Source organism: Delphinus delphis, chromosome 3 (genome assembly GCF_949987515.2).
Source record: "Delphinus delphis chromosome 3, mDelDel1.2, whole genome shotgun sequence".
NCBI lineage: Eukaryota > Metazoa > Chordata > Mammalia > Artiodactyla > Delphinidae > Delphinus > Delphinus delphis.
The window spans coordinates 49,914,866-49,940,995 of NC_082685.1; the positions used below are offsets into that span (position 1 = coordinate 49,914,866).

Here is a 26,130-nt window from a genome sequence, read left to right on the forward strand (position 1 = left end):
CCCCACTGTTTTAAAGATGCAGATACATGGGCCTCATCTGAATCAGACTCTGGAGGCTGGACCTAAGATTTTGATGGAAACTTCCCGGAACCAGTCTGCAGGGCTTTATTTACGAACCACTGTTTTGTTCACTAAAAACCATGGGAGTTCTAAGGTGGGAGAAATTTCTTCCTACTGTAGAAGATGAAAAGAGCTTCAGGGAAGGGCAGCATTTCATTTGGGCCTCGCAGAAAGGGTAAGAGTTGAACAGGTGGCCAAGCAGTGGCGCGCAGGGAGGATGTACTTACTGAGCGACTCAAACCCTAGTGTGACGAGGCTCTCAATAAATAGTTTTCTTAATTTGATTTCCAAGGCCTCAGACCTCCCCTTCTACCTCTGCCCCCATCCCCATGAATTGGAAGCGAATTAATAATAGTGTCTATAAATAATGAATAGGCCTCTGTTGCCTGCACTGTGCCACATCTTAGGTCAAAGTTGATAATTATCATCTATTAGGTACACCCATTGTATAGGCACTGATCCAGTGCTTTATAAACATTACCCTAATTAATCCTTACCAAAACACCATAAGGTTGTCGTATTATTGCTGCTTTGTGGATGAGTTTCAGAGACTCAAAAAAGTTAAATCTCCCAGGGGTGGTGCTTGGACTTGAAACTGACTATGTGTGGCTCCAAGTTTGTTGATCTTAATAGTACAGATGCGTCCTGGAAGTTTTGCGATACAATATGGTGGTTATGAGCATGAAATTCAGGGTTTGGGTTTGGGTTGCCCTGCTTACTAGCTATGGACTTTAAATTAGTTAACTTCTCTGATAAATTTCCTTCTCTGTAAAACTGATTGCATTTAGTATCCCTTCTAAGGTTATTAGGAGGACTAGGTGAAATAAGGCATATCAAAGGTGCTTATCAAGAGTTTTTAGTTAGGACTCAATAAAAGTATCATTATTACTGTTTTCGCTCTTGTTACTGGATGAGTCACTGTGGTATCAGCCCAGAACAGTGCTTTTCTTGCCAAAACATTAGGCAAAATGATGTTGGGACATGACACAGGATGAACAGTACCAAGAATATACCCTCTATGAAGGCAGACACTGGGCCCATCCTGTTGACTATGGTATCTACATTGCCTACAACCATGTTGGGCATGTAGCACGTGCATAATCAATACTTATTAAGTGGAGGAAGTACCGTCACCAAAGTTTAACAGAGTATGTAATAGCTTAGGAGGAAACATTTTAAAGATATTTTTCTTCATGTTTATTTCCTAGCATGTCATCATTTAACATTGGTACCTCCACACAACATTGTAAATTAACTATACTTCAATTAAAAATTTAAAAAAAATTTTAATAAAATGGGTAGCAGCTCCCAAGGAATATCTTACCAATTATCTGCCTATTATCAAAAGGCTTCTTAATGAGCTAGGCAATTAAGAAAGAAAGTCTCCATTTGAATGGTGACAACTTCAGATTTCTCTGAAGGCACTAGATTTACATCTTAATCACCTCAAGGATTGATTTACTCATTCTTTGAGCCCAAAAGTGTCAAGAACTGCCATGCTCTGAACTGCCCATCTTCCACCCTACCAACCTCATAACCAACAACTATCCTAAGCAAGGACATGGATGAAAACCCCAGGAACTGAAGGATAATTAACAGCAGGAGTCAAATTGCCTTTGTCACTGCTGCATGATCTTCAAACAGAAGTAAATGTATCTCACTATGGCAACTGGAAGGTACCCACATGAAATTAGTCTTCCATATACCTCATCATACCTTCCATATACCTCCCGCTGTCACTTTGCCCATTTATTTTTAAGAATGGACACTGCATGATTTGCCAAAAAGGGAATAAAAGGACTGAAAAAAAATTGAAGCGCTGGCGAAAAATAGTTCTTTTGGTGGATTTTACCAGTTTTCCATTAATTAGGTGAATTATGCTATATTCCCAAATGGAGGCATTAGCAAAAAAACTACTTACACCCTTTCAAGACAGTCACAACAAGGAGGAAGGAAATTCAACTCACTCCTCCAGAAGCCATAGCTTTACTAGCAAGTCAGATCAACCAATATTCTTTGAGCATCTCTATGCCCAGGACTGTGCTAGGCACTGATGGAAAAACAAAAGGAGCTTGGGTTCAAGTCACATCCTCAGGAAAATGAGTATGACTCATTCAGTTGTATTTGTGAGAACCTGGATAATCAAATGCCCCTGCCTCACTTACATTTTATTTTGCTATAGTGTATTTATCGTTGGAATCCATTTTTTTAATCTTTCTGGAATTAAATGAGTATAAATAAATACATAGACAAATAAGTAGACAAATGAAAGCAATCAAGTGTCTGGTATAGAAAGCAGCTGTATGGAGAGGGGAGCAAGTATTGGGGCATGGCAATTTTGCTTCTTGGTTTGTAGTGAAGGTGGAATGCTTTGATGAAAGATAAAAAATGATTTGAGTCAGACAGACTTGCACTGGAATCCTAGATCCACCACTTACAAGATAAATGGAATTAGGAAATTTACTGGCCGTTTCTGAGTTTCAATTTCTTGTTCATAATGAATATTTTTTATATAAAACTCATGGTTTTATCATAAATACAGAAAAGTAGAAGAAAACCAAAATCATCTAAAGATAACAGTGATTACTATTTCGATTAGTTTTTCTATCTTCTAGACATTTTTATTTTTATCATTTTTATTTTTATTTTATCTATATCTACATTAAACACTGATGTTAGTCCTATGATCCACTTGTCTCACGCTTCAATCTCTTCTGGCCAAGAAGCTAACACTTTTAGTTCTTTGAATTAATAAGTTTGGTAGTTTCCACTGTATCATCTAAATAGTATCTTTTTTTTTTTTCTTGTCAGTTTTAGGCATTACTTACTGAATTTTCAAGGTGGCAAGTGGGCATTTAGCTACTTCCTTGGTCTTTTGGTCTTACCCCAACATGCTCCTATCTTTCTAATACAGTATAGCTGTATCTGATAAAATAATTTCAATTAGATCAATATTCAGTATTTCCATTATTATGAGTATGGAAATGGTACACACACCTGAGTCATGTAGTAAACCACAACTGGTTTTCCCTTCTTGCACATGTTTTTTTTTGGTTTTCCCTGGAGTTAATAATTGTCTTGTTTATACTTGTTTGCTTTTCTATAGCCTTTTTCCTAATTCAATCTCAAACTCTTCTCTAGTTGTCTAAGTTCCCTTTCAACATGTTCAAGTTCATCAGTCACAAGGCCATCTTCCTGAAAATGTCTCTACCACAGCCCTCCAATCTGGACTCTTTATCCTTTTTGCTTCCCAGCTGTCATTCTCGGGCTCCCCGTCCCAGTCGTCCTAGGGATTTCCTTCACTCCTCTTTCACGAAGGAGTTCCTGCTTATCGCATGCACTGTCTCCCTCTCTCTTCCTTGATTCCCCTGTTTTCGTGGAGTGCATTCTACAGCAGTTTTGTAGGAAGGATTGCATGGGAGGTAAATTTTTGAAGCCTTATATATATGCAAAATATATTATTCTACTCACGCTCAATTGCAAGTTTGGCTGAGTATTGAATTCTAGGTTCAATTTCCTCCCAAATTTTGAGGCCTGGCTCTCCTTAATTTCTAGCTTTTTGTGTTGCTGTTACGTCTAAAGCTATTTTGATGCCAGACCCTCTGAGGTAACAACAGTTTTCTTCTCTGGAACCTTGCAGGACTGTGTATTTGTGCTGAATGTTTTGAAGTTTTATTATTATATGGGCTTATTTTATTTGTCATGCTGGGCACTTGATAGGCTCATTCAATCTGGAAAAGTTCTGGGCTTTTCTTTTTCCTTTAAATTATATAGTGATGGTTTCCTCCCTTTTATTTTCTCTTGCTCTATTTTTGTACCTACTATTATTTAAAACTAGAACTCTTAGACTGGCTCTTAAGTTTACTTGTACTTACCCTTCTGTTTTCTATCTCTGTTCATTATTCTAGGAAATTTTCTCAAATCTATCTTCTGAACCTTTGGAATTTTTCCATTTTTGCTGTAATTTTTTCTCCTCACACTAATTTTTGGTCTATGAATGTTGCTCTCTTGGTATCCTATTTTTTTTCATCAAAATAAATTATTGGTCACTATATCACATCTCTCTCTGATAGTTATCGTCAAGTTGCTGTTTTCTTTCTTCATGTGTTTTAGTATCTGTCAGTCCTATTAGAAGCCTTTCCCACATGTCCGAAAATCCTTGGTTATCTGTTCATCTTTAAGTGTGGAGACCTAAACCCCTGTCTGAAAGTTCTGAGCATGAAGGTGGAACTTGTCGACACCAGGCTTCACTCCAGAAATCAATGGCTAGGATGTTGAGTTAGAAAATTCTGAAGTCGGCTAACTTTAAATTTTCCTCTTGGGTTGTCAAAAGCTCCAGGAAAGACACTACCTGGAGTCTTGTCTGGAGAGGGAGGACCCTGGTGTCAGTCTTATCAGAGCCTAATGGGAAAGAGGGCTGAGGGCTTGCACACCCAGCATGCATTCATTTATCCAATTCCTCCATTCTCCACAAGGCACTGGTGGCCCTCTGTGTGCCAGGTCTTTCCCGTTAAGGGACTTTCCTCTCCAGAGGATAAACTACAGTGTGGATGTGTGGAGAGCAGATGACTAGTTTCTTTCTTTTGACAAAGTGGTAGAAGGACCCGACCAGTTTTTAAACAGATATCCAAGCAATCCTCCTTATTTAACACCCCCCTTTCACCTCTACTTCGAGAGACAAGTAACACTGCAGATTCCCGGGGACTGGAAGGAGAAGAATGTGTTTCACTCACCATCTCTCCCTGGAAGTCTTGCTTCCATTTTTCCTCATCCTTAAAATAGATACCTACCTCACAGGGCTACGGTGGGAACTAAATTAGATTACATAAAGCAGGCATATATCCAGAGTACAGTAGGTGCTCAGTAAATGAGCTATTTTTGATAACTTTTGGAAGGTGGACCTTAACAGTGGGAATCAGAGATAGCCATCAATATATCATTTATTTTCTATGTTACCTTGGCTAGTGTTTTTGTTTTTAAAATTAATTAATTAATTTTGGCTGCACCAGGTGTTGGTTGTGGCATGTGGACTCTTAGTTGCAGCATGCATGCGGGATCTAGTTCCCCAACCAGGAATCGAACCTGGGCCCCCTGCATTGGGAATGTGGAGTTTTTACCTACTGGACCACCAGGGAAGTCCCCTTGGCTAGTGTTTTTTAAAACCATCTTTAGACTTGTATTTTCATCCAAATAAGGGATAATAATCGCTTTCTTATTTATCTCAGGATTACTTTAAGAGTCAAATTAGAAGAGGATGAGCAAATACTGTGCAGCACAAAGCTGCCTCCTTGGGCTGGAGGCAGCCAGAAGTGGGTGAGGGCTCTTGCTCTGCCTCTTCCTAGCATGTGAACTGGGCAGACTTTCTAACCTTGCAGAGTTTCCACTCCTTGCTCTGGAAATCAGCGTGGCTGATATATTCCTCATAATTTGTGATGAGGATAAAGTGAGATAACCTAAGCACAGTACCCCGTTTTGAGATGCACTCCTGGGAACACGGGTTTCCCTTATTCCACCTGACATCCACCTGTCTCTAGGACTCAGCTCTAAGTTTTCTGTATTGAAGGTTCCCTATAACCTCACCATGAATTGCTAAATATGAGTACAAGCACAATCTTAAACTTGAGGGGGTGGCATGGACTCCTTGGGTGAATACGTGGACTCTTTTTCCAGGGAGAATAAAGAACACAAGCAGACAAACTAGTCTTGGTATAAATCACAGGGCTCCTCAGAATCCTATTTATAGATCCCATGTTAACAATTAATAGATGTCTTCTAAGTGAGAGATACTACCTCTGAACCAGCATCCTAACGTAAAACCCTAAGTATAAGCCCCGTTCACAAATCAAATGGTAGCACTTTCAAACACTTACTACATGAAGCACTGTGCTAGGCATTTCCCTTGCATGATTTCATATAATTCTTATTAGCCCCCAAACACAAGTAAAACATTGAGAAGAGAGTAGGTAACTTGCTCGAGGTCGTAGAGCTAGTAATGGCTGGAGTTAGCAGTCAAACCAAGGGTATAGGTTATGAGTTGAGTGTCCCCCCAAAAAAGATACACAACCGCTAGTACCAAAGAATGTGATCTTATTTGGGAATGACGTTGTTGCAGATGTAATTAGTTGAGATGAGGTTGTACCAGAGTAAGGTAGGCTAGGCCCCTAAACCAATATGACTGGTACCCTTGTAAGAAGAGAGAAGCTTGCACACAGACACAACATATGAAGACAGAGTCAGAGGCTACGGTGATGCTACCACAAGCCAAAGAACTCCAGGGGCTACCAGAAGCTGGAAGAGGCAAGGGAGAAGCCTCCCCTACAGAATCCAGAGGGAGCATGACCCTGCCAACACCTTGATTTCAGACTCCTAGACTCCATAGTTTTCAGTGGAAACGCACTGAGGAGAGCAAGCAAGTCAATTCTAGTTACCAATTAGGAACCTAAGTCTTCAACAGAAATTCCTTTTAATGCTTCAATCAAGCCTTAGTTTAGAACATTTTTCCTGGTATGTTGTACCCTGGACACAAAATGAAGTTATCAAAGTGACAATGACTTGAATATTTTATAAAAGTAAATCAAAATTATTCTACAAGGGATCATACAATGAAATTGAAGAGTGAGTGAGTGATGATGATCAGGACGGTGAAATGAAAGACATGGATGCAGGTCATTGAAATTGTTGTCCTTGGAATCAAAATGAATAGAGGAAGACAAGTAAAACTCAAGAGTAGTGATGACCTGCGTAATTAACTCCAGGGAAGAAGAGGTGTTATATATTGAACCCATAACACTTCAGCAATAACACTGAAGGGATGTGTGAGTGATAGCAGACGTGAAGATGAATGCCACTGTGAAATGAAATGACTCAGCCCTCTGAAGCAGGATGCACCGGTAGGCACGTAACGAGTGTCTGATGTATTCTTAATGTAAAAGCAATCCCCTAGGTTTGTTTAATTTTATAAATTCATTCTGGTTGGCCATCATGGGAGGATATCTATAATTGAAATAAATGAGATTCATTTCTATCAAGATTCAGGATGTAGCCAGGTGGCTATCCGATTTCAGTGGTTTAACCTTCCTACGCCTCAGTCCTGCTATGTTTAAATTGCAGGCTGATCTGATGATAAAGTGCATTTTGGTAGTTGGTCTTACTGGGTGGTGAGTACATCTTTACATCACTTGATTCCAAATCGAACTCCGTGACATACTCAGTATCTGGATGGGAAGGTGGTGAGTGAGATCCCAAGAGACAGTGCCCAGCTGGCCACCTACAAAACTACCAGCCTGAGGCAATGACAGCTACCACCATGCCCTGCCTGAGTATGTCATGGGGGTGCTCACCCCCGAACGTCCCCCTCATTAGCACCCAAATCCTTGTTGTAGGTGGAGGGTAGGAGGGTCTAGGTAACTGACTTAGAAGGCTTCCTAGGGAGGGGACAGACTATGAGGCAAAGCTCCAAAGCCCTGGCAGGTGATCCACTACCCCATCAGACCTCACAAACATAAATTCTAAGATAAAATTAGTAAGAATTTAGAGACAGCAGCTGGAGGCAGTGAAGCCCACGAATGGGGCCCTTGTGAACACAAGGCACTGTGTGCCTGCAATGGTCTCATGTGGATGAAGCCAGCCCTGGTTCCTGGTCACATCATTTCACAGGAATTAACCAATATAAAGGGAAGAAACCATCGGCTAAGACTTGCTCTACTATCTCCTGTTTATAAAAAAAAAAAATCCTCCTTTAACATCATACTCAGCTTCAGCTGTTGGCTCATTTCTCTGCTTCCCTTTAGAGTAAACTTCTGGAAAGGGTTTATTTACTGTACTGGCTGTGTCCACGTCCTCCCCTCCCAAACACTCCTAATCCCCCAGACTCTGGCTCTTGCCCCCATATCCCCACTTGAACTGCTTTTGTCAGGATCACCTATATCCTGCTGATTGCCTGATCCCACAGATACTTCTCACTTTACTCAACCACCCAGGAATATTCAGCACAAGAGACTACTTCCTCCTTCTTCAAGAAGTCTTCTCTCTTACATTTCACGACAAATGTTTTTCATGTCTCACAGGCTGTTCCTTCTCAATTTCCTTACCTGATTGTTTTCCTCTGCCTGACTTCTAAATACGGGGGTTCTTCTCCTCTGTTTCTCCTTACCTCAACATAATAAAGGCCATATATGACAAACTCACAGCCAACATTGTTCTCAGTGGTGAAAAACTGAAACCATTTCCACTAAGATCAGGAAAAAGACAAGGCTGCCCACTCTCACCTCTCTTATTCAACATAGTTTTGGAAGTTTTAGCCACAGCAATCAGAGATGAAAAAGAAAGAAAAGGAATCCAAATCAGAAAAGAAGAAGTAAGGCTGTCACTGTTTGCAGATGATATGATATACTATACATAGAGAATCCTAAAGATGCTACCAGAAAACTACTAGAGCTAATCATTGAATTTGTTAAAGTAGCAGGATACAAAATTAATGCACAGAAATCTCTTGCACTCCTATACACTAATGATGAAAAATCTGAAAGAGAAATTAGGGAAACAGTCCCATTTACCATTGCAACAAAAAGAATAAAATACCTAAGAATAAACCTACCTAAGGAGACAAAAGACCTGTATGCAGAAAATTATAAGACACTGATGAAAGAAATTAAAGATGGAAACAGATGGAGAGATATACCATATTCTTGGATTGGAAGAGTCAACATTGTGAAAATGACTATACCACACAAAGCAATCTACAGATTCAATGCAACCCCTATCAAACTACCAATGGCAATTTTCACAGAACTAGAGAAAAAAATTTCACAATTTGTACGGAAACACAAAAGATCCTGAATAGCCAATGCAATTTTGAGAAAGAAAAACGGAACTGGAAGAATCAGGCCCACTGACTTCAGATTATACTACAAAGCTACAGTAATTAAGACAGTATGGTACTGGCACAAAAACAGAAATATAGCTCAATGGAACAGGATAGAAAGCCCAGAGATGAACCCACACACATATGGTCACCTTATCTTTGATAAAGGAGGCAAGAATATACAATGGAGAAAAGACAGCCTCTTCAATAAGTGGTGTTGGGAAAACTGGACAGCTACATGTAAAAGAATGAAATTAGAACACTCCCTAACACCATACACAAAAATAAACTCAAAATGGATTAAAGACCTAAATGTAAGGCCAGACACTATAAAACTCTCAGAGGAAAACATAGGCAGAACAGTCTGACATAAATCACAGCAAGATCCTTTTAGACCCACCTCTTAGAGAAATGGAGATAAAAACAAAAATAAACAAATGGCACCTAATGAAACTTAAAAGCTTTTGCACAGCAAAGGAAACTATAAACAAGATGAAAAGATAACCTCAGAATGGGAGAAAATATTTGCAAGTGAAGCAACTGACAAAGGATTAACCTCCAAAATTTACAAGCAGCTCATGCAGGTCAATATCAAACAAACAAACAACCCCATCTAAAAATGGGCAGAAGACCTAAATAGACATTTCTCCAAAGAAGACACACAGATTGCCAACAAACACATGAAAGAATGCTCAACATCACTAATCATTAGAGAAATGCAAATCAAAACTACACCTCACACCAGTCAGAATGGCCAACATCAAAAAATCTACAAACAATAAATGCTGGAGAGAGTGTGGAGAAAGGGAACTCTCTTTCAATGTTGGTGAGAATGTAAATCGATACAGCCACTAGGGAGAACAGTATGGAGGTCCCTTAAAAAACTACAAATAGAATTACCATATGACCCAGCAATCCCACTACTGGGCATAGACCCTGAAAAAACCATAATTCAAAAAGAGTCATGTACCACAGTGTTCATTGCAGCTCTATTTACAATAGCCAGGACATGGAAGCAACCTAAGTGTCCATCGACAGATGAATGGATAAAGAAGATGTGGCACACATATACAATGGAATATTACTCAGCCATAAAAAGAAATGAAATTGAGTTATTTGCAGTGAGGTGGATGGACCTAGAGTCTGTCATACAGAGTGAAGTAAGTGAGAGAAAAGAGAAAGAGAAAAGAGAAAAACAAATACCGTATGCTAACACATATATATGGAATGTAAAAAAAAAAAAAAAAGGTTATGAAGAACCTAGGGGCAGGACAGGAATAAAGATCCAGACATAGAGAAGGGACTTGAGGACATGGGGACGGGGAAGGGTAAACTGGGATGAAGTGAGTGAATGGCATGGACTTATATATACTACCAAATGTAAGATAGATTGCTAGTGGGAAGCAGCTGCATAGCACAGTGAGGTCAGCTCGGTGCTTTGTGACCACCTAGAGGGGTGGGATAGGGAGGGTGGGAGGGAGATGCAAGAGGGAGGAGATATGGGGACATATGTATATGTATAGCTGATTCACTTTGTTATACCGTAGAAACTAACACACCATTGTAAAGCAATTATACTCCAATAGAGATGTTAAAAGAAATTAAAATTTTTAATAGTGTTAGCTTTATGAGATACATTGCCCTTGTTTTTCACCTTTCTCAACAAACTAAGAAAAATGTTATATTTGTCCACAGAGGGTGTCTGGAAGCTACTGATTTAACCTGTAACTCTGACACCATGATGCTAGTTAAGGTTGAAGGTCCACTCTAGAACATTTCACTGGTGATTCACTAATTAAAACTACTTAGCTGGTTCACTAGCCCTTTATCAAACCAAATGGCTGGCAGCTAATGGTTGCCACTAATACATGTGGAGCTCGGCAGGTCATTTCAGGATATATTTGAAACTTCTCCACGGAAGAAGCTTCCAAGGCCAGTTGAGGCATCTGCTTGCACAGTCACCACTTCCCTTTTAGGAAATGCGGTGCCCCAGGGAGTCTGGGCTTTACCGACATCCATTACTGGTGCCAAGACCAAGCAGTGGGCACCAACAGCTTCTTTTTCTGCTGCCTGGACCCCAGTTCATGAATTTGCTCAGAAGTCAGAATTACACTGGCTATTTCTTTAGAACAAATCAGGAAGTAGAACAGTGGGGCAGGATGGGGGATCAATACCCCCAACTGTTGGATGCCTCTCAGTTGACTAAATAAATGCCCCAGTAGGAAATAAACTCTATCCAATGATATTTCAAATGAATTCTAGGTTGTACCCATTTAACTGAATCTAGTCTATGTGGTTACCAAATAATATATATCACAAAAATGATATATTTTATTCTCTAAAACAGTAGATTTCTCGGTTCAAGTACTTCCACTGACTCAGACTAATGAACCAAAAGAGAGTTGGTGAAGACTGCCTTTGTTAAGCATCTATAGAGAACAGATGTCAGTCTCCTTGCCCAGTCCCTCAGTTACAGCTAGAGGGTTATGAATGGATATCAGATGAGCCCCTGGCACATGTAAAGAAATGTCTGCAGGATGCTTTAGAGCAAAGGTCAGTACAGTATGGCGTGTGGACCAGATCCAACCCACCATCTATTTTTATATGGCTCATAAGCTAGGAATGGCTTTCATATTTCTAAATGCTTGGAAAATAAAAATATTTTGTGACAAGTGAAAATGATGTGAAATTCAAATTTCAGTGTCCACAAATAAAGTGTTAGTGGAACAGAGCCATGTTCGTTAGTTTCCACATTATCTCTGGCTGCCTTCATGCCGCAACAGCAGAGTTGAGTCGTTGTGACACAGACTGAACAGCAGAACATAAAACATTTACTATCTGGCCCATCCCAGAAAAAGCATGCCAACCCCTACATTCAGCTGTTCTCAGAAATAACAAAAAACATAGGTTACTCAAGTATAAAACAAGGTTAATATTACTTATGGTACTGTAAATATGCCTTCAGGACGGAAAGAAGAAATAGTTCAGGAGAAAAAAAAATAAAACCTCTGCCAGTCTTTTGAATTCAAAATCTATACCCATAGGTTTCTCAGTCCTTTCAACCATATAAATTGTGCTCAGCGTCCTATTTTAACAGGAATATAATTCCATCATTGGCATTGTGTATGTGTGTTTCCAAATAAAATTTCCACAAATGGTCCCATAGCAATGCATAGTTGAAATCGCCATATAATTCATAGGACCTAAACTGGTAAAGTGATGGGTGACGCTGGTCACTGTAACTAAGTTTACACTGGCGAGGCCATATAGCAGAAGTCAGATCCTCTGAAGGCCTTCAGTCGTTCTCATTGAAGTAGCTGCTGAATGTTGACGCCAGCTTACAGATTTCGGTTTTCAACCTAGGTTAGTTTCAAGATGAAAATTTAAAAAATGTCTCTAGCTTTGGATAGGATAAAAAGTTAGTATAGCATGGGTGTTTAATAATCGGCAAATACATCACCATAATTGGTTCATAAGACACTCTTTGAACTAAAATGTTCTTTATTTAAAGAACAATAAAGAAGTGAATTATCTCCCAATCTGATTCCCACTTGGACTAGAAGCATCCCACCATTAAACAGAGTTACCTTGTGTTTTACTCATTAACCTGAGTAAACATGAATTGTGTTGCCTGAAAAAGTTGTAGTGAGGAGACCTTAGAGAACATAATCGCTCTTCAGCTGTCGAGATTCTGCAAATCAGAAGCTGTAGCTGTTAAACCAGGGAGGGGAGGAAGGGGAGGATAAATGGGAAGAAATGACGTTTCCAATAGAAAGAGTGTTCCTGATCATGACCTTTTGTTTCCCAAATTGAGGTCCACAGAGAATTATTTGCCACAAGGTATTAAAAGGTTTTCCACAAAACTGATTTAATTTTGAAATAAGTTTGAAAAATGTCAGAGTACGGAGATTTCAATATTGTTGCACATTTCAGAGCCTTTATTATGCTAATAAGCATCGTGAATCTCCAAGGGCAGGATGTAAGTTTCCTAAATTTGTTTGAGTAGATTCTCCTAAACATGTATCAGGAAGCACGCCAATCAGAAGCACTAGCTCCATCTTTGATGTCTGTTTTCTTGGCCATCTAGTCTGTTTCTCCCAGGTTCCTCCAATCCCTTGGGATAGGGGAAATTAAAACCCTCCCAAATTAAAAGTGTTTGTTGCTAGAAACTAGTGGATCTGAGATTATTTATGACAAACACCTTAACTAAATATTAGACAGTCCAAGATAACATAATGATTTTAGGAAGCTGATTCTCGGGCTTCCCCGGTGGCACAGTGGTTAAGAATCTGCCTGCCAGTGCAGGGGACACGGGTTCAAGCCCTGGTCCGAGAAGATCCCACATGCTGCAGAGCAACTAAGCCTGTGCGCCACAACTGCTGAGCCTGTGCTCTAGAGCCTGTGAGCCACAACTACTGAAGCCCGCACGCCTAGAGCCCGTGCTCTGCAACAAGAGAAGCCACCACAATGAGAAGCCCATGCACCGCAATGAAGACTAGCCCTTCTCTGCAACTAGAGAAAGCCCGCGTGCAGCAACGGAGACCCAATGCAGCCAAAAATAAATAAATAAAACAAATAAATTATAAAAAAAAAGCCAATTATTACTAGGGAAATTTTCATTTTACTTTCCCAATCATTTTAACACAAAATAGTAAATAATATCAGACAACATAACTCAAGTTTGAGAGGGGAAAGTCTGAAATTCATTTGCCTATGCCACTGGGTACAAATATGCAATGCATGGACATTAAAATAACAAAGAAGAGTCTCAGAGTCCTTCCGTGGCTGGAATCAATTCAGTAACCTCCCATTTCTTTTGGATTGCAAATCTGTGACCAATTTTTTTGGCCCAACTTTTTTGAAGGACCCAGTGCCTCCCTCACCAAAGAAGATGTAGGAAAACTGGAAGCGATCACATATCCTAGGAGACAAGTGTTGCCAAATGAAAGTGGAACATTGGGTTTTCAGCAAGTCTGAAGAACAATGCAATAATTGAGCTCTCTTTGCAAACTCAGGGCAATTGATGTACTCTTTGTAGAGACATTTTAACCTAAGGCCAACTGTTCTTAGCTACAGCACTCCAGAAGAAAGTTGTCTCTTGGTTTAACTAAACCAACTCTATCTCCTCTACATTCTTTGTATATGCTTGGAAACACATACTACTTACAATGATTGCAAGATCCTCTTCTGTTGCCCAGACTGTGAATTATAACCAAGTCCACTTTTTCCCGTACTAAAGAATTTCTTTCTCTAAATCAGCCTGAAAACCTCAATGATTGGACTTTAAAAATGTTAATTTTTTAATCAAACAAGCAAAAGAAAAAAACCCAAACAAAACAAAAAGCACTGCGTTCAGAGAGAGGAAATAAAGCAGATATAATGAACAAGCTATAAACATTAAAACAAGTATTAGCTGTACTTCTTTTCTTTCAGAAAACTTAGGATGCTTTCTGTATCATTATTTCTCATAGTATCCACATGATAGTTGGGTCTGAGGGACAACTGTCACTGTGTCTGTTGTTCGAATGGGATTACTTAAATAATCTGTTTTGGGCTTAAATCAGAAAAAGTAAGTTTATCAATTTTTCAGCCCAATGAGTTCTTGATTTTGCCTTAAATGAAAATACAATCACCCCAGGGGGGATCACAGAAAAAACAGATGGGATTATGTTTTTGTGAAGTTAATAATTTGGCTTCTTTTCAGAGGACTTATATAGGTTTTCACAGAATCCATGCAATCTGCCATCTGACAGTTCGGCTCTGTTGATAGAAGTGTGAATAGGTCATATTAACTATGGCATCTACACAGTTGCATGTAATCGATTTTGTTCCTTTTAGAAGTTGAAATACTTCAAAGAGTTCATGCTCAGAGACTCTGACACTGGTAAATAATATTATAACTAGCATTAATTGGGTGGTTACTTTATATGAGACACCTTGCTAAGTGTTTTATCTGCGTTATTTTATTCTCTCCTCACAACGACCCAGTGAAGTATGCCCAATTAACTTGTATTTTATATATGAAGAAACTGAGCTTACAGAGGTTTGATAACTTGTACAATCGAAGGGTTTGTTTGGGTTTTTTCCAAATGAATTCACTAGTAATTATTCAGATTTGGGGACTTTTTTCTATTGTATTTCAAATCCCTTTAGAACACTTTATAGTTAAGTTGACTCTAGTGTTTAATGGTTGATCAGGCTATATCCCCTTTGCTTTTTCTCATAGAAATACACAGATTGCTAGGCTGTGGCACAGCTGAGATTTGAAACTGTGTATGTGTTTCTACTACCAGAGCCCTGGCCTGTTATGTCAGGTGGTCTCCCACTACTAAAACACAAAACATAATTAGGTGGAAGACATTGTGCTGGGTGGTTCCTTAAAAAATTGAAGAATTATCATATGATCCAGCAATTCTGCTTCTAAGGATGTACCAGGTGAAAACAGGGACTTGAACAGATACTTGTACACCCGTGTTCACAGCAGCATTATTTATGGTAGTCAAAAGGTAGAAACAACCTAATGTTCACTGATGAATGAAAGAATAAACAAACTGTGGTATCTGCATACAGTAGAGTATTATTCAGCCTTAAAAAGGAATGAAATTCTGATACATGCTACAGTATGGATGGACCTTGATAACTGAAATAAACCAGACCCAAAAGGACAGATATTACATGATTCCACTTATATAAGGTACCTAGAATAGTTAAAATCATAGAGACAGAGTAGAACGGTGGTTGTCAGGGGCTGCGGGGAAGAGGGAATGGGGAGTTACTGTTTAATGGGCACAAAATTTCAGTTTGGGAAGATTAAAAAGTTCTATGGTGGTGGTGATGGTTGTCCCCAAATGTGAATATACTCCATGCCACTGAACTGTACACTTAAAAATCGTTAAAATGGTACACTATATTATGTATTATACCACAATAAAAAATGTAACTAGGACTTGGGTTTGCCCTAAGCCACAAAAGAAAACAATATCATGTGAGGTCTACTTTGTAAAAACTCACTTAACAGTAATTAAATAAGCAAGCCTTCTGCTCTTCCACAGCAGCTGTAAAGCTTATACTTTGTTTTCACTAAATAAAGATCAACATAAGTAACTAACAGGATGATCTCAAGATCAGTATCAGATGGAACAGCATGAAACACAAAGTATCAGGACGAATTCCAGCAAGAACAGCTTATCTCAAGGGACATCCACTAACATCTTATTCCTTAATTACCTTCAAAGTGAACCAAAACTTTTTTTCCATGAGAAAGAAATCTTGAAATATTACTTGGGAAAATGGGTACACATTTTCTCCTCAAATCTATATATTGGGAATAGTAAACACTTTGAAGGAAATATTAGATACTTTTCCATCACATTTTGGGATTTTTTGCAGCAATATATTAAAAAGAATTAAATTGGTTCATTTAAGTGCCCTAGATTCTGGCCCCATTTGATTATTTATATAAAAATAGATCAAAATGATACAGGCATTTATGTTCTTGGATTAGTGCTTTTTGTTGTTGTTTCTTGGTCAGAAGCCTCACAGCAATCAAATAAAGTTTCACCTTGTGCTCAATCCAGACCTATGAAAGGAGCCAAATCACCTTTATAGGATTGACTGATTAAAAAAAAGTAAATAACTGGAATTTCATACTTTTCCTCCCCAAAACTCAGTGATCTTGTAAACAAGTTAATACGGCAATTAAATGCGATTCCTTTCAGGACTTCCCTGGTGGCGCAGTGGTTGGGAGTCCACCTGCCATTGCAGGGGACTGGGGTATGACCCCTGGTCCGGGAAGATCCCACATGCCTCAGAGCAACTAAGCCCGTGCACCACAACTACTGAGTCTGCGCTCTAGAGCCCGCGAGCCACAACTACTGAGCCCGTGTGCCGCAACTACTGAGCCCGTGAGCCACAACTACTGAGCCTGCGTGCCACAACTACTGAAGCCCGTGCGCCTGGAGCCCGTGCTCCACAACGGGAGAGGCCACCGCAATGAGAAGCCAGCGCACCACAACGAAGAGTAGCCCCCGCTCGCCACAACTAGAGAAAGCCCGCACGCAGCAAAGAAGACCCAATGCAGCCGTAAATAAATAAATAGATAAATAAATTTATTTTAAAAGTATCGCTTTCATAATATACAAACTCATCGTCATCGGAATGTGAAGACATAGGCAACTGGTCATTTCCGATTTTGTCATTATTTGGACTTTTTCCTGTGCCTGAACTGTTCTTCTGTTATTACATGAGTGGCTTCCTCACCTTTTTCAGCCTTTACCTCAGACGTCACCTCGTCAGAAAGGCCAACCCCGGCCACACCCTATCTGAAGTGGTCTCCTTACCATCACCTGTCCCTCTCCATAAGATCACTCACAGTCACTTCCTTGGTGGTACTTTAACACTATCTGAAGTTATCTGGTTTATGTATTTGTGAACTAGTTTATTGTTTGCCTCCCACGATTAGAATACGAGCTCCACAAGGGCAGGGGAAGGGACATCTTCTCTCCTACTCTGTTCCTCACATCTAGCAGAGGGACATCTAGCAGAGTGATGGGCTTATAGTAGACGGGGTTGCCTTTCTACTTCTGCCTTGCAACTGTGTGTGTGAACGGACTCAGAGCTTCACCCCTGGGAAGTGCAGACATACTGTTAGGCTCAGCTCTTCTCTCTAAGGGTGCTGCTGTAGGCTCATCTCATTGGCCTGGCGGACAGGACCACAAAAAGTGGTGACCTAGAGGGTGTTAAGAAAGATCTCCTTGCTCATTAAGCCTAACTTCACTCCAACCTAGTTTTCCCAGAGCCCCTTGAAGGCACTTATAAAGTGCTAACTGATTTCCCATTTGCCATAATCCTTTGGGACAGTTGCTTTCTTGGGCACTCATGAGACCAAGGGCTGGCTGGATTAAAGATTTAGACATCTCTGTATTTTCTCATTATCATGTTACCCTAATACCTTAAAACAATACATACCCCTAGCAAGTAACAAGCACGAAGCTGGCCTCTCTTACCTCCTCTGTTCTCTGAGGACCAGCCTCATGCACATTAGTTTTGAATCTGTAGGGAGCACAGGGAACCAAACAAATGAAATGTAAGCCTTCTTGCCTTCCCATTTTAGAGATGGAAAAATCAAGGAACATCCCTGGCCTCTAGATCCTTGACTTTACAACTTGATAAACCAAAGCAAGGCAACAGATATGAGTGGGAAAAAGTTTTCTTAAGACCATTTTCAAACTATATAATTTCAGGGTTCCTATGAGAATATTTTGTATAGGTAGTCACGATGCACCCCTAAACTGATAGTGAATAGCTGGCAACAAGGCATGTTGATTGGTTAGACATGTTTTTTAAAGGGTCCAACCAAACAGTCAAAAATTAAGATTGCAGCAGACTTCTGTTTGTCTCCCAGCCATGGCAAATAGCTAATTGTCCCCTTCTTTTGTAACAAAACACAACTCCTTGTATTTAGAAGATTCATGGCCACACAAGATAACTAACTAAATTTCCCAGTCTCCTTTGTAATGAAGCATGTGAGTGAAAGTGACAAGCAAGAGGCAGATCATATCCTTAAAAGAAGTGGGCTCGGTCTCCCCACTCTTCCCCTTCCCACTGGCTGGAATGTGAATGTGGTGGTGAGCCATCCTGAGGCATGAGGGTGACAGTAACACTCTAGGGCAGGGAAGGGAAGGAAAGAAGCCAGCTTGTCAGAGCCAGAGTCCCTAACCCTTCGCAGCCACATCTCACCTGAATTACTTATGCCTAGATTGTTACGTGAGAAAGAAAAACACTACCATCTTCTTTATGCCACTGTTATTTGTAGTTTCTGTTTGAGCAAACTTTCCTTGATGATTCAGATGCTGCTTCCTAATTTTTGCAAGGTGCCTTTAGGATCTCAAAATGATAAACTTTTGGAGTTGAAAAAGACCTTCAGGGTTACTACCCTCTCTCACTTGATTGATGAGGAAACTGAAGGTAAATAAACTTCTTGAGCACACAGGTAGCTGGTAATAGGACGAGCGTTCAGATCTCCTGGATTTCAGTTCATTGTTCTTTTTCTCTGTGGTCCATTTAGCAGAACTCCCTGGAAATGACTGTGAGGGCTGCCTCTGGGGGGCCTGGATAACTTACTAGCTAGGACCCAGGGCCACCTTTTTCCCAGGCGACCTATAAACAGTATATGCCTACAAGGCTGCTGTAAAGTTTCCCTTTTCTCCAATAAAACTGATCCTTTTTCCTATGACCCAGCATTGTGGAATTTGGCTAGGACCCTGGAACATGCTAATCAGAAGCTCAGAAGGCACCAACCTGCTTGCCTGACTCCACTGTATAATATTATGAGTATCAATTATCACTCATATGCAACTTGATAATATAAGAATTTTTCTATAACAACTAGCAAGAGGGGTAACTTCAGCTGTCAAGGGAACAAATAAATCATTTTGTTTCAAGGTCTTCTATCCACCAGATGACAATGCCTTTGGACAAAGGGCATTGGTAGAGTTGTGATTAAGAAAGCTGTATGATATCACTTATATGCAGAATCTAAAAAGAAACTATACAAATGAACTTATTTACAGAACAGAAACAGACTCATAGATGTAGAGAAAGAACTTATGGTTACCGGGGGAAAGGGATAGTTAGGGAGTGTAGGATTGACATGTACACACTGCTATATTTAAAATGGATAACCAACAAGGATCTACTGTATAGCACAGGGAACCCTGCTCAATATTATGTAACAACCTAAATGGGAAAAGAATTTGAAAAAGAATAGCTACATGTATATGTATAACTGAATCGCTTTGCTGTACACCTGAAACTATCACAGCACTGTTAATCAACTATACTCCAATATAAAATAAAAAGTTAAAAAAAATTTTAAAAATCTAATATATCACGTTTCTAATTAAAAAAAAAGTTGTCCAAGGTCCCATGGAAAGTGGAAGGTAAAAATCCAGCTCTTAGCATACCAGGTCCTCAGGCTTACCCTTGCAGTTCTTTTTTTTTAATTTTAAGGTCTTACATGACAGTTTACTTATGAAACAAGGAGCTTATATTTGAATTTTGCAAACTGTGTTTATATACAATTATCGCACGTTTCTCACCATCGTCATTTTCATCAAACACCGGTGGTTTGCTTGAAGTGTTGGCTCCCATGGTCAAGTCTGCCCAGACCCGATCCTCCAATTACATTATCCCAGCAGAAACATTCAGCTTCACTCAAAAGAGAACCGGAAACCTTAGCTAGATATCTAGGAGAGAAAAAGAAACAGAATCCTTATGATATGGTGTACTCTAGGTACCCTGATTATAGACGATGGCCGAAAATTAACCTCATCTATGCCCCTGCAGTGGAATTTTTTTGTTCTTGAAAATAATAATTTCAGAGAAAACAGAGAAAATCAAGCATCTGGGAGTACCCGCTACATGGCCACTTCTACATCCGTCAGAAGTGGACCTGGACTTACAAGAAAGGAGGAAAGCAAAATATTTTTCTGAGTGTGAAGGCAAGTTTAAAATGAGGTCAGCAATACTTTATTTAACCACTATAAACTAAAATATATTTTATTGTGACTCTCCATGTCTTTGAGAAAATATGTTAATTTTAAACATTTTTTTGATGTGTGATCAACAACTTACTTTTTTAGTCATGAAAAGACATACCCCTCTTTCCTCCTACCCTGGAAGTTACTACAACATCAAAGGAACAAGTTCTGAGTTTGGGCTTGATCATACCAGCAAGTCGCTGAGTTTCATGGAACACATTACTTTTTTTTTTTTTTTTAATATATTTATTTATTTTTGGCTGTGTTGGGTCTTCGGGCTTTCTTCATTGTGGTGCGCAGGCTCCTCGTTGTGGTGGCTTCTCTTGTTGCAGAGCACAGGCTCTAGGCACACGGGCTTCAGTAGTTGTGGCACGTGGGCTCAATAGTTGTGGCGCGCAGGCTCAGTAGTCGTGGCGCACGGGCTTAGTTGCTCCACGGCATGTGGGATCTTCCCGGACCAGGGCTCGAACCCGTGTCCCCTGCACTGGCAGGCGGATTCTTAACCACTGCGCCACCGGAGAAGTCTGGAACACATTACTTTTTTTCCTTTCCCTGAACTTGAAGATCATAAAGGTCCTTACCTCAAAGACAAATTAAATGTGATTTCATGTGATAAGTAAAGTCTTTTCACAGCACAAGTGCTTGATAATTGCAGGCCACTAGGGAGCCCAAATTGAACGACGTAGGTGAGAGCTAAAAAGCCCTGAAAGTTGTGTATTTATGGCTTTGTTCATTTTTAAACATAAATTACTTTCTTGGAAACTGGTAAGGAGAGGCAGCATCCAGAGTTCTGGTTCTAAAACTGACACTGATAACGGCTTTGGCTCAATGACCTAATCTCTCATCTCTTAAATGGGAGAAGCAGCAATGCCTTCTGTAGGAATAACAAGCTCAGATGCCCACAAGAGCCAGAGGGAAATGCAAGTAATTGAGCTGGACCAGGTGGAAGACATTACTGCCTGCTGGCGACACTGGTGACCTAGTGAATCCAGGCTCCATCTAAAAGATGTCACTGCTCTTGGATCTAAAAGATTGTTGCTAAGTGGAAACATGGGCCCAGGGCCCAGATCTTCAGATTTACCCAAAAGAGGGTCAAGATCCAGATGTTATATAAAATCATAGTTAAAAGCTCGTTTTATGTAAAGCAACTATACCGCAATAAAAATTAATTTTAAAAAAAGTTTGTTTTAGCTATATGGCTTGAGCAAATCTCATGTACAGGACAAATACAGCTCATGGCATATAGTTAATGAGAATCTGTATGAGGCAGCTAGCACCACGCCTGGCACATAATTTGCAAAGAATTAATATTAGCTATTGCTATTTTATTAGTAGTGGGTATTTCCTTATCACGTATTATTTTCTTTTAAATTTGAGACCTGTTGATTTCCTCTTGGAGTTTTTGCATGTGAAGGAAGTACAGATCGGAGTCAGAATTGAAAAAAGTATCCCACGTGAACCTGGGCTAAGGATGCGTTATTGAAAAGGAACTAGAGGAGCCCCGGAGCAAATCGAGAAGAAAAGCTCCTTTTCCTATTAGGGGAGATGTAAGTAAAGCCTTCATTTGGAAGGCAGACTCATTAAGGAAATGCGGCTTGTCATACTGAAAGCCAACTGCTGGCAAAGTGCCTTCTGGACTTTAAAAAGAATCGTTAAATGGAGAGCAAAGACAGAGTCAGCAATTAGGAAGCAAGTGATTAAATGGTATGGGGGAGGGGAGAGAGGGGCAGGAGGTAACAGGTGTCTGGAGGAAGCTCAGAGGGGATGATGGAGATCAGGAAGATAGAAAGAACTCAACTATATCTTTGGGCTAAAAACAAAGGGCTTTTAATGCCAGTGGAAAAGAGGATGAGGAAGAAGCAGGTGGGATGCCCTTAGTGTTTCCTTGTGGGCTAGGGAGAAGCAAATGGGGTGCCCTGTGTGTTGCATTACTGCATTTAGAGTCCTGAATAAGTGGGAAATAGTGTCAGGGCTGAGCCACAGATGACATTAGAGAGGCTCAGTCCTAAAGAGAGTATCAATTTGAAGGAGCTGCAGTTGTTAATACTACCGACTGGGGCTATGTTCTCTTTAATTTTGTGCGTAAAACCTCGGTACATGTAGTTTTCACACCACACCCCAATCCTGTCTTTCTTAGATTTTTCTTCACACCTCAGGCTTTTCTCAAGTAGCCCATCTTCCTGCAACACAAGATGTACCGAGCACTGACCTTGCAAGTTGTCAAGTCAGAAAGAGAAAGAGGAATATTATCACAATTTGCCATATTTCTGAGTTGCATTCTGATGTACAGACAATTTTGTTTACCAAATATCTGGTGATTTTTTTTTTTAGTGGGAAGAAAATATGTAAACAGGGAACAAATTTTGTGTATGTCTGGGGGATGAGCAGGCTTGGACTATTGGGTGGTGGTTTCTCCACTGCACTTAATACTCTTAATCCAGTCTAGAATGGTCTTTATTTTTTTCTCCCTTCATGGATAACCAAATTGGTAACTTTCCCTCATATCCAGAAAGAAATCAATGTTTTTCTGGCAGGCAAGTGGAGACACATCTTTTCCGTTCCACTGAATAGGGCCCAGCAGAGCTATAGGCCTCTTTCCTGACCTGATATGAACTCTGCAGTGTTACATAACCACTTTTTGAGATGTCAAGCAGACAGTCACCACCCATGGAAATGAACATCCTAAACAGAACATATAAGAGAAACAGCAATGTGTCTTATAGGAGCACAAAGAGTTTCCCGATTCTACCTTGACCTGGCCGCTTATCAGATTATTAACTGCAGATGACATTTGATCTTTGGCCTATACTTTTGGGGGATGTCAACAGGTGAGCTGCTCCAAGCAGCTAAGGCTCCCTAGGTAAAGAGGTGTCTTCTTCAGGAAGAACCTATGTTGTGATGCAAGAAAGTTGTAACTTCTGGCAGAACTGTCTAGTTTTATTGTCACAGCATATGCATAGACATAATTTATTTTGTTTGCATTTGAAAAACAGAACTACTTAAGCTGAGACAAATTTAGAAATGTGAGAAAGAAAGAAAATATCCTGAAAAAGACCCAAGTTACAACCACTTGCAGTTAAGTATTGTTTATATTTCATCAACTTCTGCTTCATCATTTTTATATATTAAAACCGTAGGTAAATAGCTTTTCCACCTCAATTCTCATGCCAAATTAATTCCCCTTTCATACTTCCCCAAAACAGCCACAATTGTGAATCTGGTATACATTTTACAGTCCACTTTCTACGATTTTACACACACGACATGTCTTTTAAAGTAAGTCACCTAAATGACATCATATAGTAGGTATATTTGGCATCTGACTGTAATCATTACCATTATACTTGTGCGATCTAGCCACGCTGATCTCTACAGCTCTGACTTCTGCTTTTTAAGCGCTGCATAGCAGTCCATTGTGTGAATCCTCGGCACTTTGTGTAAAAACGTGCAAATCCTTCAACTTAGGGGGGAAAAATCCTGGTGGAGATGAAGCCAACCATCAAAGGCAGTGTTGGCTTGTTTTGAGACCGGATAAGAGAAACAAGCAGAAATACCTCCTCCCGTACTTGTCTCCACCCAGCAAATATTTATTGAAGTCTGTCCGCATCTGGACCCGAGTCAGAGGCTGGGGGACAAAGTAGGGTACAAAATAGCTAAGAAGTTAGGAATGGTCCCAGCCCTGTCAGATTGTAGTGGGTCATCCTGACGGCCTGCCTTTATATTTCTCTTCCGTTTTAACTTCCTAGGTTCCCAACAGTGCCCTTAGTATGCAGGTTTACTTAAAAGGAAAAAATCTAGACCATCACTCACCTAGATCTCGGCTCTCGCTTCACGCCTTCCGAGAAGCTCAGACTGGTGCTTCCACCCGGGGAGCAGAGGCTAAAAGATCAACTCCGAGAAACGAGGAGCAAGCAGGGGAAGGCACCTACCTGCCTGGGCGTTCCAGCGGCCGCCAGCGCGGGGCGTGGTGAGGCGGGCTGGCACCTGCAGCTGCTGAGGGGTCCGAGCGTAGGCAGAGGTCGCAGCTCCTCCGGGAGGGGTGGTTCCGGGGTCTGGGCAGGGGTGGGGAGCAGCCGGCCGGCGGGCGGTCCCGGGCGCAGTGCTCTGCGGGATCGGCCTGGGCAGTCTCCAGGGCTCTGAGTTCCGCCAGGGCGAGGGCGAGGCGGGAGGGCGGCGCTGCGAGCTGGCGGCGGGTCCCGCGGCGCATTGGCAGGATCCGGAGCCGCAGAGACGCAGAGCGCGACCCAACTTCCCCGACAGAGACCCGGTTCCCCTGAAGTGACCCCTTCCCCACCCCCTACCATCTCCCACTCAAGATACCTGGGCAGCGCCGCCGAGGATGGTGGATATGGGGGTGGTGGATAGGAGCCTGCAGATCTCAGATGGGGAGAGGCACGATTTCCTTTAAGACTTCCTAGGGGTGTTAGGAAGACCCAAGAGAGGGTTGAGAATTTTATAGATCCTTGCAGATTTCCTCGTTTTACGGCTGGGGAAATTGAGACACAGAGAAGAAAAATACTTGTCCAGTGTAACATAATTAATGGAGAGAACCTTTTCTAGACCCGGTCTCCTGGCTCCCAGCCCCCATTTTAAACATCAATCCCACTGGAAGTTTCTTTGTTCTCTCTCGTGGCAGCTCCCTGTACTTCCCTTTTGTAATAATCAACACGATTGAAATAACTTCTTACTGTTTTCTCTCTAACTCTAGAGTCACACACACTTAAGCCATCAGAGAATTGGCATATAGGTTTCTTACTGAAATTGCCAGGGTGTGAGATGGTGGGCAGTGGTGAGGCGAGGGTGAGGGGGGAGACACCGGAGGGTGTAAATCTAGTCTGGGAGTGATGTGGGAACAGCTTCTATCCAAGTCCAGCGTTTCGCTGCAATGTGGAAATACCAGCTCTGCGTTGCCAAATATTCAGATTTTAAAAGGGAAGCGAGACACGAGAACTTCTGTGAAATCTCGCATCATTTATAAACATTGGCAAGTTTTAAAAATGTTAAAAACTGTGTTGGTCCAACAAAATGTGTCTGTGGCTGAAACGTACTTTTCAGACTGCCACTTTTTGATCTGTCTAGATGTAAACTTGCACAGAGTGCAAGAACCACCTTGGCTTTGATCACCTTGTTTAGTACTAGCTCATACAATGGTGTCTAATGCATCTTAAATATCTGCTGAAATTGTTGAAGCTGTTGGTGGCTCACCTTATAGTCAAGAGCCCCATAATTTACTCAAACAAATATTTCAGAGTAATTATCTTGTTTTATTATGACTTAGCCCCTTTCATCTTCTTTCTATTAGCTCAGCCATGGGCTACATTCTATCCTAGTAATGTTCAAGGTTGGAATAACCTTGAACTTCAACTGGCCCACTCTCTCCTTTACCAATGGGGGTCCTGAGGAAGGAATTTGCCAAAAGTCACACAGTGAGTTGGTGGCAGAACTCTGTAGAACCTTACTTTATATTGCCAGCTCCTTATGAAAACCTGTTTGAGAGAGGATCGGATGATGTAAATGAACATTTAAAATGGAATTTGCCTCAAGTTCCAAAAGAGGGCAACCAAGTTTAGAAAAAAAGAAAAGAGAATTTTTAAGGAATCATTTTGGGGAGAGGGTATTATTTTTAAGGCACAAATCAGACACCTGATTGAAAATACATTTTTTTGT

The 26,130-nt window shown here is 40.7% G+C and overlaps 1 protein-coding gene across 1 annotated transcript in view; it reads right to left on the bottom strand.

Annotated features, from left to right (window-relative positions):
• The window catches only part of STK32A (serine/threonine kinase 32A), a 115,929-nt gene extending 95,855 nt beyond the window's left edge, over positions 1-20,074 (bottom strand). The window contains exon 1 of the mRNA XM_060007154.1: positions 20,023-20,074. Within this exon, the coding sequence (XP_059863137.1) occupies positions 20,023-20,074 (52 nt within the window). The remainder of the gene's footprint in view (positions 1-20,022) is intronic.
• Between the last annotated feature and the right edge of the window lie 6,056 nt (positions 20,075-26,130).